The sequence below is a fragment of the Equus caballus genome, chromosome 2 (genome assembly GCF_041296265.1).
Source record: "Equus caballus isolate H_3958 breed thoroughbred chromosome 2, TB-T2T, whole genome shotgun sequence".
NCBI lineage: Eukaryota > Metazoa > Chordata > Mammalia > Perissodactyla > Equidae > Equus > Equus caballus.
In genome coordinates this window covers 3,262,702-3,282,369 of record NC_091685.1, presented here as the reverse complement: position 1 = coordinate 3,282,369, position 19,668 = coordinate 3,262,702, and the positions used below count along the sequence as shown (strand labels likewise).

Sequence of the window (19,668 nt, the reverse complement as noted above, 5' to 3'; positions counted from 1 at the left end):
ATTAACTTGCTACGTTCCATAACAGAAGAGCTCAGCTGTGAACCAGAGCTTAGGCATTTAACTCACGCTAAACTGAGAGCCCTAAGAATGAATGCCTCGCTCTCAGGGTTTCCTCAAGGATGAAATGCTTGAACCCGGTCCACAGGTTTCTACAGCACACAGTGGACCTGACGAAGGATAAGGATTACTGCAGTATTTTCTTGCCTGGTCTTTCCTGGACCTGTAGGAGAGCACTCTCCCAACCTATTTTGCTGCCATTGTATGGCAGGAGGAAGCAGGGCGGTTGCTCATGCTATAACCAGGGCCACAGCACATGATCGCTTCAACAAAGCCTGGGAGGTCAGAGAGCATTTTAGTTAAAACATCAACATGAGCTGAAGAGAGACATGAGGCACAGCCAAGCTCTTAGAAACAGATTTTATTTGGAAATGTTAGCATCTCCTGAGGAGGAAGGGACGGGTCTTGGCAAAAACAGGAAAAGAGCTGTTGACCGAGAGTTTTGCTTGAAGAAGGAAGAACAGAAGACAAGCATGGACCCCGAAAAAGCTACTTTAGCACCTAGGTCCACCTAACCCACAGTTACAAAGCGCGTGCCCACAAATGACAGCACTTGATTCTTAGAGCAATCCTTACGTGTGAATTCAAACACCACTCTCATTTTACAAATGAGGAAAATGAGGGCTAGAGAAAGCAGTGATTCGCCTAATTCGCAGAGGTAGGGGGTGGCAAGGCCCCTGAAGAGTGTCTCTTTCCAGGGTGCCAGGTCTGGGAGCAGCCCACTAGGCAAGCCCGGGCTAACCCCTCGCAGAGCGAAGAGCTGACATCCCTGTCCCTGGGCTATTCTTATCTTAACCTGTAGTCGGCTTCGTAAAATCATTCAATTAACTGATCCTCCAAGGGTCAAAAGCACCTGTTCAAACCTCAGTATGAGATACTGTGCGATTATTTGCCTTCCATTACAAATGTCTTTTCCAGGCAAAGCGATTCCTCCTAAAGGACTCAACCCGACAATGTCAATTTGGAGCAAACAGCAAAATCAGATTTTTATATTTCTCAGTTTCTGAACACAACGATCCTTAGTCCACCCTTAAAAACTACTCCAGCTGCCAAATGGACTGTTTTTCTTTAAAGGTTGGAAAGAATTCCACTAGCCTCCCTTCCCCCTCCCCAATTTCAAACTGTTGATTGTGTGCTTGGTTTACGATGTTATTAAAAAACAAAGAGGGGTCTCAAAGTTTACAACCAACCCCCAGAGTGGGGAAGTCAAAAGAAAAACTTCATGAACTGTGGTTCATGTACCATCAGCAGCTTACATTAGGTCCAGAGCAGGCAAAAGTAGCCGACTGCCTATCCCCGTGAGCAGCTCCTTTGGACAAGAGAGCCAACCTCCCATCCAAAAGCGAGTCTGCAAGATGGAAAGAGGGCTTTGAAATAAGCCAGGCACAGGCGTGAAGTCCACATTTATTAGCTGTCGACTTTGAGCACATCATTTAACCCCTATGAGCTTTTGGGTTTCCATTGTATAATGGGGATACTAGCACTGATTTCACATGGAGTGTTGTTAATGCTAACTTCCTCCCTTCTTGACTTGCTAACACAGGCCAAAGATAAGTTTCCAGGCTACAGCTAATGCAAAGATGACTCAAGGATCTAAGACAGAATTTACGACTTTGATGCACATGATGCGGCTGTCTCACCCAGATGGCTGGGGTTCAAGGGCAAAGAACAAACAGAAAATACTGGACATGTGGAACGGACAGCTGTGAAAATGCATAACTCACAAATTACAAGACGGGATTACCCTCAATTCCTCACCCCCTCTCCTGCCCCAGATGGACACAACATCTAGAACAGGGCAGAGACCTTCCAAGCAGAGCCCAGGCGGGCTATACCCCAATTCCCACAAGGCTACCATTGCTCAAAACAATTCTGGGCTTGTCCAAATCTGTGTCACATTTTTGCATCCTCAGTGAGGACTTCATCCTTTAAGGGAAGATCTGGACGTAAGTCTGGACTTTACACTTGCATATGAGTAACCTGCTCAGCAATTAAGAGTTTGCAAAGTATTTCAATATTCATGATCTCTTTCACTCCTCACCGCAACGCTACGGCTGTGAAGCAAGATGGTGATCCCTAGTTCTAGAACCTAGGTCTCTGGATTTCAAGTCCCATTTTATTTTCACTTTGACACCAGAGCCACTGGATGAGAGAACTAAACAATACGCCAGAGAACACCAGTGGCATTATCACTGTCACAGCAGCACAGCGCCAGTATGGACAGACACAGAAAATGCCGTGCTACCTGATGAGCCATGTCCCCCTCCCCTGGGGCTCAGCTTCACGGCACAGTTGCTCAGAGCTCAGATGCTGGGGTAAGGGACAACTAGCTTCAAAACCCAGCTCTATCACTTATTAACCAAGTGGCCTCAGGCAAATTATTTTTACTCCATGGACCTCAGTTTCTTAACTTGCAGAAGAAAGATAAGAACCATATCTAGACTTCATCGGATTGTTGTGAGGATAATGCATGCAAAGTATTTTCGAAGGGTGCTTAGCATAATTTTATACTACTTTTAGTATATATGTGTATATATATATAGTGAGTGTTTTAAAACACCTTTAGTAACAGTATCAACTGCATGAAATAAACAGTGTTAGTCAAATGAAATTCTCCTTGACCTGCCAAGAGTCTGCTGGCTCAGACATTCTATCATTTGACACAGGGTAAGTCAGACAGGTTGAGCCTGGCAGTCTGGGCTCTTACCGCGAGGATGGCGATGACAATCCCCACAGCGCAGAGCACAGCATCATTTATCGTCTCTCCAGTTTTCAGGGGATACTTGATGCTCTCGTCATTGCAGTAAAACCCTCGATGGTAAGGCTTGATGGTGCTCGTCTCAATGATGAGGAAGGGCAGGCCCGCTGGTCAAGATGGAACCATCACACACACCGGAAAAGAAAAAGACAAGGGGAAACATCAGTGCAAGCAAGCCAAAGCAGAACGACCTACAGCAAAGACCACCCCGAATGACACCATCGACAGGGACATGAAGGCCCAGTGCTGGCAGCACTCTACAGCCTGTCGCGAGCTTCACTACATGCACCCGCTTTCCTTCTTTGGTCACCCCTAAGAAGAGAGTGGCATCGTCCTCTCAATTTGTCCAAGAACACCGCGGGAGGCAGTGGAAGAGCCAGGGCAGGAGCTTTCCCACTGCTCTACAGCATCCTGCTAAAAATGAAAGTCCAACTTATAATAATTACTAACACAGCCCAAAATCTCACGATGTCTCATTATGCCTCCTAGTGCGTTCCTAAGTGGTAACCATATCCCCCTTGAGAAACTCGTCCTGAGGCCATGCTGCATGGAGTACTGAAGGCCTTGGAGTCAGATCCCAGATCCACCACTTCTTAGCAATGGGACCTCTGGTTCTCACTCCATCTTTCTGAGCCTCAGTTTCCCCACAAATGAGTTGTGGTGATGACTAAAGGAGAACAAAGCACATAAACCTTCTAGCAAAGTGCTGGCACACAGTAGCTGCTCAATGAATGCCATCTGCAATCCTTTTCCTTCACTGTTCAGAGTCACTGACAAGACTGAGCAGAGCCAAGCCGGGCCCTGTAGCCTGCAGACCTGGAGCAGAGCCCAAGGGCCTCCTGGAGTGCCAGACCGCTCCTGCAGCTGCTGCTAGTTTATCAGTAACTGGCTCAGATGCCATTCTCTTAAAGGTCATGGCAAACGGATTCCATCACCTGCCAGGAAAAGTCCCTTACAACCCTGAAGCAAAAAGTGAATGCCCACAATCTCTCTTGCTTGGATCCTGCAATAGCCTCCAAATCGGTCTCCTGACCTTCGCTGCCTCTTACACAGATCCACGTCTACTTCCTGACCACAAGCACGCCTTGCCTGGCTCAAGCCTCTTCATTGGTTCCCCATTGCACAGAACAAGATGAAGTGCTTAAGTGGGACCTCCAGAGCTCCCTATGACCTGAACCTCTCGGCTCCAGACTCAAAGTGTGCTGCTCCCCTTGACATGTCCTCTAAGAAAACAATCCACAAAACTCTGTCTTGGTTCTTGCTCTTCTCTTAGACTAGAAGGTCTCTTCCTCCCCTACCACCAAGTTCAATACCGAGCCCCAATGCCACCTCACAAAGTAAAAGGTGAGCCACCGATGTTCGGACTAGGGAAGACCAGGAAACACATCTTGTTCATGCTAACAGCCACCACTGATGTGCACCGACAACATGTAAGGTACTTTATATCCACTTGTCTGCTAAACCTTCCAACAAGCCTGAGAGGTCATTTTAACGCCTCACTTAAGCACTCCTATCGCTCGCCTTTCAAGGGGAGAGAACCGAGACTCAAAGAGAACACTTAGCTCACTCTAGTCTCTTAGTCTCACTCCAAAACGCCTAAATCCCTAATTTAACTTTGCAAATTGGTTTCATCCAAATGTGAATTTCATTAGCTGAAAAATCCTAAGATAAGCGGTTGTTTAAAAGGTAAAATTCCATTTTCATGTTTTTCAAAAAGAATTAAATTCACGTCATGTTACTCGAAGCCCCAGACCGCCTCTTAAAAAAAAATGTACCGTGAACTCCACAATTTTTCAATTACTTTGGTCCAGACCAGCAGTGATAAAAATGCTCACTTTCTAAAAAGTGTATTTACGTATCACTGTGCATACACACATGGATTTATTTGGTTTTATTCTTTGGATTTATTTGAATTCTACGGCTATTTATTTTGTGAGCCCCTAACTGCTTCCTGCTAGAACAACAATTTACTTTATCGAATTCATACTGGCGCTTTGAAAAGAAAGAACGGCAACACACCGCAGCCTTGTGTCTGACCTCCTCAGAGTAAACACAAGGGGCCCGTGGAGGCCATCACCCCCGGCTCTTGGAACCCTGTCTCTGCAGTGGAGTGCTGGGGGCACGGGGAGGCAGTGGACAAAGCTTCTGGCTTAGAGATGGTGAGAGCAGCTAGCTGATCTTTTGGGGTTCGGCGCAGGCAGAGAAAAGATATCATATGGGCCTGAACCATCCATCTTCAGTCCACTGCCGACACATTTTGAAATGTGGCCAAGTTGGCCACGAAAAGTAGCTGAGAAGCCAGCAGTATGATATTAATAGTCTGCTTTTAAAGTTCCACACATCGCGATAAAATCGCCGCACTGCACGTCCGCGCCCGGCTGCAGCCTCTGTGGTGCCCACGAGCCAAAGCGTTGCCAATAAACCCAGGAAGGGAACAGACCCTGGGTGCCTTCCATTTGCACTACACTCTCAGGCCTCCAGCTTCTATTTTTAATAGTGTTCACATGATAGGCCTGTAAAACATATGTTTCTAAGGACAATAAAACACATATAAGAGCTGTGGAGTTAGATAGAACAGGGTTAATGATCTCCACTCTGCTCCCTCCTACTTGAGCAGGTTATTTCACATCCCTAAAAACCCCTCATCTGTTCAATGGGACAAGCGAAATCTAGCTTTGGGATTGCTGGGACGATGTCAGGAGTTAAGGTATTAACTCATTCATTTATTCAACAAATATTTAGTGAGTCTTAACTATGTATACGGAATACAAAGATGACACAAGACCTGCCCTCAGGGAGCATACAATCTAGTAGGACAGAACACGTATCGTCGACTAAAATCAACACAGGAAGTTGCTTCAGCTGGAAGACACCAGACAGCAGCACTGGGAATGGCAGCGCCGTCCGGCTGACACTGTGGACTCTCAACAAACGTGAGAAGGAAGAAGGGGGCGAAGTCCCACAGAGAAACCTAGGAAAGAAAATCTATGCGCTCAGCTCCTTCACTCTCTTCACCTGGGAGCAATCCAAATCCTTTTTCTTCCTTCCTTGTCCAAGGCTTGAGGAGGGTTTCCGGTTTTGATTATGTGGATGAGGACCACAAAGAGACAAGAAGTTGGATCTGAATATGTTCTGTTTATTTTCTTGAAAGGCGTGGAGATAGCATTTAGAAAAACCAATGGCTTTTCGGTCTCCCCTACAAACTTGTGGTATGACTGGGGGTGATGCCAGTGAAATCTTGACTTTGTTCCAGGAAGAGAGCAACCTCCGATCCCTCCAGCGGATGAAAAAAGCATAAACATTTCCCCCAACGGGGCAGCTGGTCCCCAAGAGACAAAACACCACGTCTTACCTCTCCAAGACACAAAGAGACTGCTCTTTTCCAAAGCAGCATCTCCGTTTCTAACTTTGGCACCCTATTTATTACCAACCACTATAGTCCCTGATCACGTGATTTCAAGAAAATCCCCAGTGCTAGTCTCTGGGAATCTAGAGGTGAACAGGTCATAGTGCCTGCCCTCAAGAGGCTCATGGTATTGGAACAAAGTCACAAAAACAAGTGCTCAACAATATTTCTAGTGTGAGGACTGATATATGTACAGAGTGCGACAGGGGTACAAAAGACTGCCCTACGTGACTCGAAAGATGGCCCACAGAGGATGGGAGGCTTGGCTTGACCTGAATATGAGGAGAACGTGTCCGGGGTCCCAGGGCTAAAAGTACGTTCATGAAAACTCAGTATAGTTTACTGATTCCAATAAGGCAGTCAACCAAACTGATGGCCATTATGAGATTACAATTTTAAAAGTAACTATAGTGCTGGAAGAGATACACAAATAAACAATGAAAGAAAGGAAAAAACAGCACAGAGAATAATAATAATAACTAACACTTACTAAACAGCTATTATGTGCCCAAATTGTGCTGAGGATCCCCACATAAACTACCGCAGCCTGACAATCTGGCTGCCGACTACATTCTAGGCACTGACTGGGCTAGTGAAATGAAGGAGTGTAAGTCCCAACCTTCAGGTGGCCCAAAGGCTAATGGGAGAAAGGGTTATAAAAACTAACACCTTAAGTCACCCTAAGGTTCAAAGGGATTAAAGTGACTTACCAGAGTCACTCTGCAAGGAAGTGGTGGAGCTGGACGGGGTTCAAATTATCTGACTCCTGGGTGCTTTCTAAAGTGAGTGAGTCACTTAAAACAGAGAGCAGGAGGCACCTATGAGTATTAATAGATTAACTGAAGCTCAGCAAACCTCATGGTCTTCGAAGGAAAAAAATGCTTTGTTTGGAACCGTCAAGGCACCAGCACTGGCTATTGTTCACTGAACACTGACCATGTACCACGCACGTGCTCAGTATCTAAGTGAACCAAAGCCCTGAAGCCAATATCCTGGGATTTAGATTCATCTATAACGAAAGGTACATTACGAGCTTCTTGCAAAGCAGAACCAAAAAGAGTGTGTGTTTATATATACACTTACATATACACACATACATATATAAACACACACATACCGTTTGGCGGTTCTAGACCCAGACTCAAGCATTTCTCCTTCTTTTAATCAAGGATCAATTAACTTCCTATCCTCCAGGGACCTCTTGGGATGTGTAGGCTGCAGAGGAGGTGAAATATGAACTCACTGACAAACACTTAATGCGCAGAAAATCAAAGCATGAAGAAAGGCCCCTGTGTTGAGTTCAGGCCTTTGAAACTTCTTGGGTTTTGAAAAACCAACAGTTGGGCAGGTTGGGTGGTTTAGGAGTGGGGTGTAAAAAAACAGAGGATAAGTTTTCGCGGCCCACCCATTGATAAAGTTATGTGGGAAGTGTTACAGAAGTGACCCAGCCTGAGATCCCTGCTCCCCTCAGCCACAGCTTCACATTTGCACAAAATTAAACACAGCCTCCTGCCCTCAGCGTTTCTTAGAAAGCCCTTGTGAAGGCAGGGGAAGAGTGGGGGTGGGAGAGTGAATGGGAAATCTTTGTGCTTTTGCAGGACCAAAATCAGAGCATCAGGGAGGGGCTTCCCATGGCTCCTGTATACAAGTCCTTCAAGTGTCTTTTCCAGAATTGTCCACCCTTCCCCTTAGTCTGATCTGTAGATACCTTAAAATATGCAAAGTCCAGGATTCATGAGAGTAATAATTCAACTAACATCTGCAGAAAGCCTACATACCTACCCACAAAGAATACTGGACGTAGAATATGTGTATAGCTATGAAGAATAGCACAGCTGCAGGGCCGGCCCAGTGACGCAGCAGTTAAGCGCGCACGTTCCGCTTCGGCGGCCCGGGGTTCGCCGGTTCGGATCCCGGGTGTGGACATGGCACCACGTGGCAAGCCATGCTGTGGTAGGCATCCCACATATAAAGTGGAGGAAGATAGGCATGGATGTTAGCTCAGGGCCAGTCTTCCTCAGTGAAATGAGGAGGATTGGCAGCAGTTAGCTCAGGGCTAATCTTCCTCAAAAAAAAAAAAAAAAAAAAGAATAGCATAGTTGCTCAAATCAGGCACCTATTATGATTCTGTGACAAGAATTTATACATCCTGCCTACAGTATAGAGTTCTACTCACTTTACAAACAGAAAAACTGAGGCTCCGGAAGGTTAAGCACATCATCTGAAGGGCAAAGGTAGCAACCGGCACCAATCTGGGCCAATCTGGACCAGATGCTAGAAATATAGGCGGAAGACACTGGGCTTCTGATTTCAAGGAGTTTGGAGTCTAATTAGGAATTAATGTATTTTAATCTCCACAATAGCTATGAAAAGTTATGTTATTATTTTCACGTATACTCAATAGAAAATTAAATCCAGAAGTTTTGTAACCTAAGTTTCCCAAGGGAGTCAATTGGTCACTGGGATTTGAACCCAGGTCTGTCTTTCTTTTGGCTCATGTTTTCTCACTCCATGACCTGACCCTGCCTTTCTTTATAAATGTATGCCCTGTTAAAATGCAAAAACCAACTGATTTTTTTTTTAAATCACTTAAGGCCAGAATGGTCAACCCAACTACTACTTAGAGGTTCAAAATACAAATATTTATGTTGCTTGTAAGTGACAGGGTTCCTATTTAAAGTAATTAATTGCTACTGGTCTTAGAAATGCGCAAACTTTCTTTGGTTTATGATATTTGTCCAGATTTTTAGACTGGACACAATCCAGATGAGACAAAACTAAGTTTACTATGAAGGCGTCTCCCCACGTTTGAAATAGGCTGCCATGAAAAACACTTGCTGTTGGCTAGTGTGAACACACAATATTCTGGGTCTAGAGGATTTCTTTGACAAACGCTCAATTCTTCAGTATTGGAAAGTTCAGGCCCTTTCTTCACAAGAAGAAGACTGTCAGAACTAAAACCAACTACATGGAAGAAACGAAGAAACTAACGGCAGAGCTGGTCCTGGTCCGGGGCTTCCTGACTCCAAGCCCAAGGTCTTTAGTTGAATCCCACACACACGTATGGACAACTACTGAGTCCTGGGAACTGTGTTAGGTGCTGGGGACACAATGATGAGCAAGAGACTGCACTGTTTTTGAGTTCCTCAACTTCAGAAAGTCTCAGGTTCTACAACAGAGACACCTGTCTTTAGTCTCATCTTGGGTGTGGAAAAAAACTCGAGATGGCCTTTCATATTTCAAAGTGCTGAAAGCAAAAGCATTTCATTCTTTAAAACAATTTATATCAGCTGCCTTAAAACCCCCAGCTCTCTTGGTCTTTTCAATTGGATTTTTAAAAGGTTGCCACATCTTCCAGGAACTAAAAAACAAACTGACCAGCAGTCCATGATTCTTATCTTTCATTGAGAGACTCCAGGCCTCTTTTGCCACCATTATATATTTCACAAATGAGATAGTTTATTTTTCGTAATACACAACTATCAGAGCCAACAGGACTTACAATTCCTCTACCCCAGGTAAAACTGGGTCATCTCCCAAGACCTCCTTTCTCTCTTTTGATGTCTCTTTTAAATAAGGATGAGAGTAAATTTACATTCATTGGCCATCTATTACGTGCCAGGAGCTTCGGATACATCCAGTGATTTAACTCTCAAAACAATCCTCTAAATTATTAGTATATAGCCAAAGAACTGAGGGTCAGAGAGATAATAACTTGCCTTGGTGTCCACTCTGCTAAGAGGCGTACCCAGGCCACGTAATAGATTACTGACTCTAAAGGTCGTTCAGAGAAGGGGCCAGTTAGCCTTTCTTGTTAAGTACACATGAACTATGTCTCTGCAGATATTAACAAAGCTAAAAAGCTCTGGAAAGTGTATGTTGACTTTGAACAAGGATAAAAAGCAAGCTCCTCCTTAGATGTTGAGATGGATTCATACAGATCCAGCCACTCTCCTGCCTCAAGACTCCCTTATGACTGACCCAAATGTGTTCATTTGCAATATGGCTGCCCAGGGCTAGGACACAACAAGAATTACACGTGTGCACACAGTTCTATCGCTTTTACATAAATAATCACATTTGATCTTCCTAACAACTCTGTGAAGTAATGTTTTTAACACCTGGATTAAAATACCACTGACAAACTCCTACTCATCCTTCAAGACTTAAACATCTCTTCTACAAAGGATTCACTGAGCCATATAATCCACTCTGACAAATTTACTTTTTTCCAATTTATCCATGAACTTCAGAGCCAGGCAGACAGGATTTCACATCCCACTTCTATCACCTGTCATGCTTACTGTATGACCTTGGGCAAGTCACTATACCTCTCTGAACTTCATTTTCATCACAGTACAATAGGACTTTGTACGATAGTTCCCAACATACATAGTTGATTAGATGACTGAGACACAGTTTATAAAGTATTCAGTAATTGCCTGGCTCCATAAATGTTAGTTCTTGCTTCTAAATGTGACAGAAAGCCACTGAAAGCTTTTAAGCAGGGTTAAGATGTGATCAGCGTTCTGTCAAAAGCTCACTCAAGTAGCCCTGGGCCGACGAGCCACTTCCCAAATGCAATCTGATCCCAAGGGAAAAGCATTCTCATAAAATCCTCTAATTCCAGGGGCTTCTTGGGATTGTGTAAACAGAAGGGGCTTCGACATTGGTTAGCAGGACCTGGCACACTGATGCAGGCAAGGAGTACCACAGCAGGAAGCCTGCCACGCATTCTCAAAAGATCACAGAAGACTGAATGGGAGCTAAGTCTATTCTAAGGGTGAAAAAACATTTCTTCTTATTTTCCCAACAGTTAAACATACATTTGTCAGCATGTGTGCTCCCATCCAAGCCATGCTGCCCAGGTGTACACAAAACACCAGGTTCACTGGGCAGTAAACTAAACAACACGTGGATTGGCAGGACATCAGATAGCTGGGAGGGCCAACGTTCGAGATAGTCAAAAGCTAAGGCTGGAGCCAGACGCCAAAACGAAGAGGTGAAACATTATCAGAGGCCCTGAGAGAACAAAGTCCTGTTGGTAGGCCATCGGGGCACTCCAAGGTAACCCATCAGGCGACACGGGCCAAGTGCTAGGTCAAAGGTCACAAACGGGCAGCCCAGGCCATGGCCTGCAGAGATGTTCTGTTTGGCCCACCCAGGGTTTAAATTGTTTTAAATTAGTTGTTAACATTTAATAACGGGAGGTCTCACATAACAACTAGATTTCCAGCTTCTTAAACCAGCTCTAATGCCATGTGGCAATGCAGGCAGTAGTGACTGGAGCTGTACACGTTCCCCAGGGCACCACCATTCCCTATCGTCTCCCTGACGCCAAGGCTGCGTGTCAACTGCCATTCTCATTGAGCCTGTACTGTCCTTTTTCCAATATCTGGTCTACTCCAGTCATTTCTGTTAACTGCCTGACCCCCATAGACACTGGCTTTTCTATCCCTGCTCTAGAGAATATGCAAGTCCGTGGATGAACCCCAAAAATAGAAACAACTAACTCTTGACTCAACGAAGTCCTCTGTGGTAGGTAATGGCCACATCAGACGTGTATATAAGTATATGCATGTGTTTATGTATATATCTTCATATTAACCCAAGACCGAGCCTCCTATCTACGTTTTCAATGATAAATCCAAGGATTGTGTCAAGTCACCACTGCAAGCAGTCAACAATATCTGCATTTTAGATATGGGAAAACTGAGGCCAGAAGCTAAGTAGCTTGTCAAATCCCTCACAGTTAGCAAAAGGAATGAGGATCGGAAACCAAGGTTATTGAACTACAAAGCCTTTACACTTCTACTCCGTGAGGCTGGCGGTGGGGCCAGAACGAATCACGCTTCAGAAGAAGAATTAAACCCAACTTATTCCTCTCCATGGGACACTAAGTGGAGTTACGAGAGAGTTCTAATTTTTATGGCGATAGTTATTTAAAATAAAAAAAAAACAGCCTCCTTCTGATAAAAGCTCATTCATTCTAAAGAGTAAAGCCAAGTGAGAAGTGACTTAAGAATTAGAGTCCATCAGATATTTGTTGGTGTTACAAATACTACTCTAAACGGAGTGAGGCACATTTCAGTAATATCCTGATACACTTTGGGAACTACATCTGAGGTCTCTCCTCAGATGTCATTGACTCCCTTTAACAGGTGGGATAACTGAGACCCATCATCCTGCAGCACTGTGCATCTATCTCCTGCACTAGCTGAGAGTCTCTTCAGCAAAGGGTCCACATTTATTCATCTCTGTATCCTCGGCACAAAGAATAATTCCTGGCACTTACTGGGTGTCCACAAATGTGTACGAATAAATGTAAAGGAAACAAACTAAAATTCAGAAGATCTGGCTCCACCCCAAATACACTCTGACCTGGGGATCCTGTTTTTACCCCTCCTTCTGAATTTTAATCCAATCTCTCTCAAATCCCAAATCCTCTTTTTCTATCACAATATCCCAAAGCAATACAACACCACATATCCTCACGAAGAGCTAATGACCCCATCAGGGATAATTCATGGGGATCCTAACCAGCTTCAAGTCTCAGATGGGTAATTGGGCTGGATGATCTTTAAGACACTTAATGGTCAGTCTCCCAGTCTTTTTCACGTAGAAACCATCAGAAAGCACTTTGTAGGGCACCCCAGGTAAGCTTAGGAGGCTGATGCTCAGTGATTCAGTGGCCTCACCCGACCTGGGCCAGCTACCCCAGGGCGACCAGATCAATTTCAGCACACCCCTAACTCGCCTGCTGTGATCACCTTGGGAATAAATCTCTGCCTGAAGAAAGCTCTAAGCAAAAGGAAGAGCACAAATCTAACAAAGTAACTCAGACCTGGGTTTGAAAGCCAGTTTTGCCGCTTATAATCTCTGCCATCTTCGGCCAGCTGCTTAACTTCTCTGAGCCCCAGCTGTAAAAAGAGGAGGATGCCAGTACCCACTTCGAAGAGCTGTGAGGATAAAGCATTACGTGGCAGGCACCTAACTCAGTCCCGAAATCTACTAGCTAGCTGTTCAAAGGATGCCAGTCAACTGGCTTGACTGGTTTCCTCAAAAAGGCGGCTGGAGTAACCTGGACAGGGCTGTGTCAGCTCAGACAAGGACTGTCACTCGAGCTAAGTGAGACTGAAGCTGTTCCAGTGTGCTGCGGATAAAACAGCCCTCCCCGGGGAGCACACTCCCCATTCCCAGCCCTGTCAATGTTCCCTTTGTAAAACACAGAAACCTTCTTCAAATCTGACAGCTGCCACCTGCACAAATAATTCAAGGATGTAATTTTGTAACTGAATACAAGCCCTGAAAACTGAAAAGTTTGAAGTCCAAAATAATCCCTTTAACCTCCTGCCTAAATGCTCACTAATCACTTTTTAATTTGTAGCTGACTTCCTCTGGAGGTGCTGTCCGTATAGGCTACGTTTTCGCTTTAGAAGTATCCAGGGAGTGGATGGCATTACAAAGCACCCGATTAAAGCACGAGTCAACGTCTTTCCCAGACATCTGAGGCTCGGTGCCTGCCCCTCCGAGTTTCCCAAACTGCGCTGGCGGCGAGAAAGTGAGGGAGAAAAGGCTACTTTGAAGGAGGAAACTGCTCATTGAGCGAATTATGGACTCCAGAAACTAAATACGATGTAGTCTCTGCCCCTAAGAATGCATCCTCCAGAGACAACTGCCCCCAGCGCGACGTGACAAGAAGTCCATGGAGGCGTTTCTCAATGCTCAGGGAACACGGAGGACACCCTTTAGCACATGACTTGGCAGCCGGTAGGCGTGCAGCACCAGTTTATCGACTAGCCCAGTAAATGCATTTCAAAGATTCCTTGCTGCCATTTGAATGCCAACGATGTATTCAAGGCTATAAGAAAAAAAAAAATCCAGAACTGGAAAGATTCCCCCCCCAAAATTAACAAAACTGCTGCTGTCTTCCACTCTCATCCTCTACCCAACTTTTAACCCTGAGGAAAAATGGGAAAAGCCATTTGAGGGAGCCCATCTAATTCCTAAAACATAGATGCTGAAAAGTGCGAAAAAGGAAAAACTGGCAGTTTAAAATGCTATTCAACCCAGAAGAAATTTCTTACTTGGGAAAAAGGTTTCTAGTTTAATCATCAGTGGGATTACTATAAATTGAAGTAAGATGAAGCCAATACATGAATAGATATATTGATATATTGGGGTCACTCTACTTTGTGTGTCTTTTCTAGCAAATTAGCCAGCCTTTCACCTACTGGGTAATGAGATTCTCAAGCAGTCTGAATTGGGTCAGTTTAGCCAATATCTGGGGAGGAAAATGATTTCCATACTAGTTTTTGGTTCAGTAAAGAAATACCTGATATTAATAAGATAACACAAGCAAGTTTGGGAGTATTAGTTAAGTTTCTTTTGCCAAGACTGCCTTAAAAAGCAAATACTAACCAATGATAATTGATAATAACAACTTGCATTCATCAGTGTTAGTTCTGCTGTTAAGTAACTACATAACCACTCTTCTGCTCTCAGGCTCTGTGTCTTCATGTGCAAAATGAAAGCCTGGTTTTACCAGGTGTCTATGGACCTGTCTAATTGTAGGAGTTTTCAACTTTATCCAAGGAGTGCAGAGTATTTTATAAACAAACCAAAAGTTTCATCTCCCTGGCGTCCTTACAGAGCAGGTGGGCATTACCACCCGAGCACTACCCGGCTGGGGTAACAAGCACACTACTTCAAGTTTGTGAAGGTGGACCAGCCAAGCAGAGCCCTCTGGAGTTCAAAGTTGCTCCTTTATAGAGAAAGCTCCAGAAAACTCCCCAAATCTGCAGACTTTCAGATCCAAAGTGAATTAATGACTGGCAGTTCTGGCTCTGTCAAAGTAGGTATCAGCAAAAACACGGTGTGGGGGGGGGAGGCAGGTGTGAATTAGCATCAGCTACTGCTGCAAACTGGACACTGTTCTAGGCTCTTTATAGCTGGGCCTCATTTATTCCTCCCGGTAATCCTTTCCAGGTAAGCGGGAGGAGCTCGATTTTGCAAGGGCCAGAAGTGAAGATGGGAAACATGGCGGTAGAGCAGCAGGGCAGCAGGCCTCTGGGTCAGGGAGGCACCCCACAGTGCAACGTGGCCGTCTCTTTTCCAGTCTTCTCATGCTTTGGACGGTACCCGAGGAGAGGCGCCTCTCACACACTGGCCGGCCCTCTGGAGACAGAAATCCATGTGCTCCGAGGCCACCCTCAGCTGTTCTGGCAGCCCCACCTCTTCCCCCACCAGGATGGGGATAACAAAATGTGGGCATTCACATACACGTGGGAGAGCCGGCTGCAGTAAATAACTCCTAGGTGGTTTGCCATAGGAACCCTATTGTTCCAGAGGGAAGCGCTTTTGCCAAAAACTCTCCAGGAAGCCACTGCTCTCTGATGCATTTTTCAGCTGTTGAGAGAAAAGGGTAGTTCCTGGGATGTTTCCTCAATGGTTCTGGAAGTCGGGTACTTAATCCTTACAAGGTAGCAAGGAGCCAGCTTCTCTTACAGGGATAGAATGTCTAGAGTCCTTCTTCCAAATAAAAACATAAAAACTGCCCAACTTCCCCTTGACAACCTTTCAAAATCTGAGAATCAGGCAGAGGGGGAGAAGAGAGTATGGAAGCCTAAGGTGGGGTCCAGGCCTTCTTTGCACCCCTTTCCCCTCATGACCCTGCCCACTGACCCTCTTTCTGCAGTAAATTACAAAGCCCCCACTGTTCTCTCTGCCCATCCCCCCCCGAACCCCCCCCACACATATAGACTTTTTTAAAGGGCGAAATGCCAAATAACATTATTCCCCTTCACCACGGGATTGCCATGAGAGCTGCCTGGTATGTTTGCCTGAAAAATGGAAGGTTTTCATGGAAATCTGGGCCTCCACTACAGCTCTCCCTTTGTGGAAGTGGACTTGGAAAGAAACTGAAGGGTCCCCAACTGGAAGCTAATTGGGCAGACAAGGGCAGAGAGCAGGGCCCCTGGCGTTGCTCTAAGGCCTTGGGAACACCTGACTGCACCCCTGGCAGCCGGCGACAGGCCAGCGCTCCTGGGCCGCTTCTGCAGCCTCTTCCACTCCCCCGCACGGTGCAGCTCTCGCTGGTGGGTGGTCTCGCCTCAGAGCAGGGACGCTCTGAGATAGTTTGAGGGGAGGGGAGCATTTACAGTACATATATTATCCACAGGATGCAAACAGGTTTCCCCGAGCATGATGTAAATCCCGGAGACTGTTTCACTGCCCGTATTAATCACCTGAGCACCAAGAAGATTCCAAAAGGGTTTTCCGGGTTTGGTTTGGTTTGGTGACACTTTGGAATTAGCAGACCTAGGTCCAAGTCCCTCCCCTCTCTGCCAGGTGTGGCAGTGTGACCCCGGACTAGTGGATTCTCAGGACCTCAGAGTCCTCATGGCAAAGCAGGGCGTGCAGCCTGGATGGGCCGTGAGGATTTCCTGAGGCGTTGTGGCCAACAGCCTAGCCCGCAGCAGATGCACTAACGTTTCTGCCTCCCCCCAAAGCACGAAGGGGAGGGGGGCACATTCCCAAGGAGGAGACTGCGACAGGACGGTGAGAAATAATCTCTCCTATCATGCTCCAAGCACTACGGAGAGCAAACCTGCATATGTGGGCTCCCGCCTGTCTGTCAAGATGACAGACTGGGTCTTGGGGAATTAATTATTCAACAAACTCGCCCTTCACAAATCCCATCCAAAGGAACAGTTTGATGCCTTTCAGTACGCTGACTATTCAAAATACTGAAAGACTAGTGCACTTCAAAAGCCTCACAAAAACCCAGGCCTGGGTTTGGCAGGAGTTCCTCAGCCACTGGGTTTTTCTGTGTGTGGTTTATAATAACATGCAAACCTGAGGCCAAGTCCTAATCTATTAAGGGACTGCCAATTAGCAGGCGGCTTAGAACTGCAGGTCTGAGAACCGGGGAGCAGGTCTAATTACGCTTGCTGTCCTTCCTCCCATCGCCCTGTCAATCTGACACAAGGTACGCTGGCGAGTGTCTGCACACGTCCCTTCCGAATTCCGACACACACTGTTTTCTGTTTGTTTGTTTGTTTGTTTTAAGGCTCCAGGCCTGAAGGCTAGTGCTTATTTTCACGTCTGTCTTTAAGGGTAAAACTGGGGACTGAACAAGGATATCCTGTAGATAGTGACTCTCAGGTTTGGCCAATCATCAAATTCATCAGGGCACTTATTAAAGAACACAGGCCAGGCACTGTGACTCAGTAATTGAATCAGAATTTCCAGGGCAAGGGCCCGAGAATTCTCATTTTTAACAAGATCCTGAGATGATTCTATCCCAGGGTGTTTTGGCAATCACTGCTCTAAAAAGTAAAAGCAATTTCATTTTTGAATTCAAGGACTTTAAAAACAATTGATGTAAAAGATAGAGAAAATGCAATTTATATAGGCATACGCCAAATAAACACAATTTTAAACACACTGAATATCAAATATTCACTGAGTACTATTGCGCACTGGGGCTGAGAAATCCTGAGATGAGTAAAACAGAGTCCTACCCTCAAAGAGCCACCTGTCTAGGGGCCAGCAACAGCCCAAGAGAAAACCGGTCTTTCCTCTGCAGGGATCCTGCGAGGAGTCAGACCTGCAGGCTCCTCTCGCTCTCTCTTCTGCCTCATTGTAAACTCAGCTTTCCAACATCTTCGCCAGGACGGCTCCAAAAAAGAAACAGAATGATTTCAGACACCAAGCATCAGAGGCCCGACTTAGAAACGGAGAGAAAGCCTGGCAAACATATGGTTTCAAGATACACGAGAAAATATGTGCCTTAGCACCGCCTGGTCTGAAGACAGAAACACAGTGGAAAGTCAAGCTAGCAGTACTCCGCCCCCCACCCCTCCCCCAAAGCAGAAAAAGCCCTGGGCTGGGGCTTGGAGCCCAAGGTTGGATTCTTTTGCGGCTTAAGAAAGCCCCTTTTGCTCATTGAGCCTCCTCATCTATTAAAGAGAGGAGGCTGGACTACTTGGCATTTCCCAAAGTATATTCAGCATGAACCTTTCTCCCTGGGGCCTTCACCGAAGTTTACTGTTGAGTTTCAACAGGGAGATGCACTACCCAGGAGAACCAGAGTTCTCCAGAACACTACAAAAAGCTGGCCCAAAGGATCTCTAACCAGCTCTAAAATGATGTCTCATGTGCATGGCTTTCCAATAAGACTGATTTCCACCCGGCAGGGACAATGCTTTCTATTTATCCTCTACACAGCGCTGGATACACAGCAGAGACTCAAAACAAAGGCATACGTCTGGGGTAGACAGTGACATGGCCAGGCTGTGTTTCAGAACGATGACTCTGGTGGGCCCATGTAAGGTGGACTGGAGCGGGGAGCTTAATAACTGGAGCTCCCTGCTAACTGACGTGTGAGCAGCCACCTTCCCAAGAAGAGCCTTCTGCCTTGTTTAGACACATCCCCATCCGCCCTGAATGAAATGTAGTGAGGCATCTCACAGCCTTGATGCCACGCTAGGTCCTGGACAGCACAACTCCGATAAATACTGCCTGCTCTCCAGGGGCATCTGGACCATTTCCCTCTTTGCTTCAAACCTCTCTCCCGGGAACTGATTGCTGTCACCTCCCTATTCAGGCTCTCTCAGGTTATCTTAACATATAGCACTCTTCAAGAGCATCCCTAGGTGTAGATTAGAACTAAATGGCTAAAGAGGGCAATCCCTCTGTTGGCAACTGAAGTATAAGGGCGAAGAGTAGCTTGGTGTGGCTCCAAGCGTGTGGATTTTCGAGTCAGACACACCTTCAATAAGTTGGTTAACCTCTCACAGTGATGTGAGAGGAGTAAGGTATTGTGTGCAAAGATACTTCTTATAATGCCTGGCACACAGAAGTGCCCAACAAATGTTACTACCATCAATATGGGATGGTGTGTCTTCTGTAAAAAGGAGAGACACGTGTTATCTTGGTCCATAAAGAAACTCATTATTTACTTCCCATATAGTTACTTAATGTGTATTATGAAAATCACCAAGCCTTTGGTTTTTTTATGAGATTGACCATACGGATTATCAAAAAAAGCACAGGCTTTGGGGTAAATAGATTTGCGTTTGAAGCTTGGATATGCCTCTTCTTAGTCTTGTGACATTGAGCGAGCTTCTAACCTCTCTCAGCCATCTGTAAATGGGGTTGGTAGAGCCCATCTTGAAGGGTTACTGTGAAGTTTAGAGATGCAGTACCACAGGTAAAGCGCACTCAGTTCATGGGACTATCATTATTGTTCATGGTCTTCCCTACAAAATACATTAGAATGAAGAACGATGCCCACGGGAGCCCTTTGTCCCCATGTGGGAGTTCCTATTCCTTAAAGCAAACAAGAGCAACAGTAAACACAGAGTTTTCAAACCACAAATGTCTTTTCAATATTTGACTATTTCCAGCTAAAGGGAAATAATGGGATTTTCTTAGCACTTCA

General features: G+C 45.6%; 1 protein-coding gene across 4 annotated transcripts in view; it reads right to left on the bottom strand.

The window, feature by feature from the left end:
- The window catches only part of PLPP3 (phospholipid phosphatase 3), a 79,549-nt gene that overhangs the window by 36,633 nt on the left and 23,248 nt on the right, over positions 1-19,668 (bottom strand). For all 4 annotated transcript variants that reach the window (XM_001488028.6, XM_005607021.4, XM_005607020.4 and 1 more), the window contains exon 2: positions 2,765-2,922. In XM_001488028.6, the coding sequence (XP_001488078.1) occupies positions 2,765-2,922 (158 nt within the window). The remainder of the gene's footprint in view (positions 1-2,764; positions 2,923-19,668) is intronic.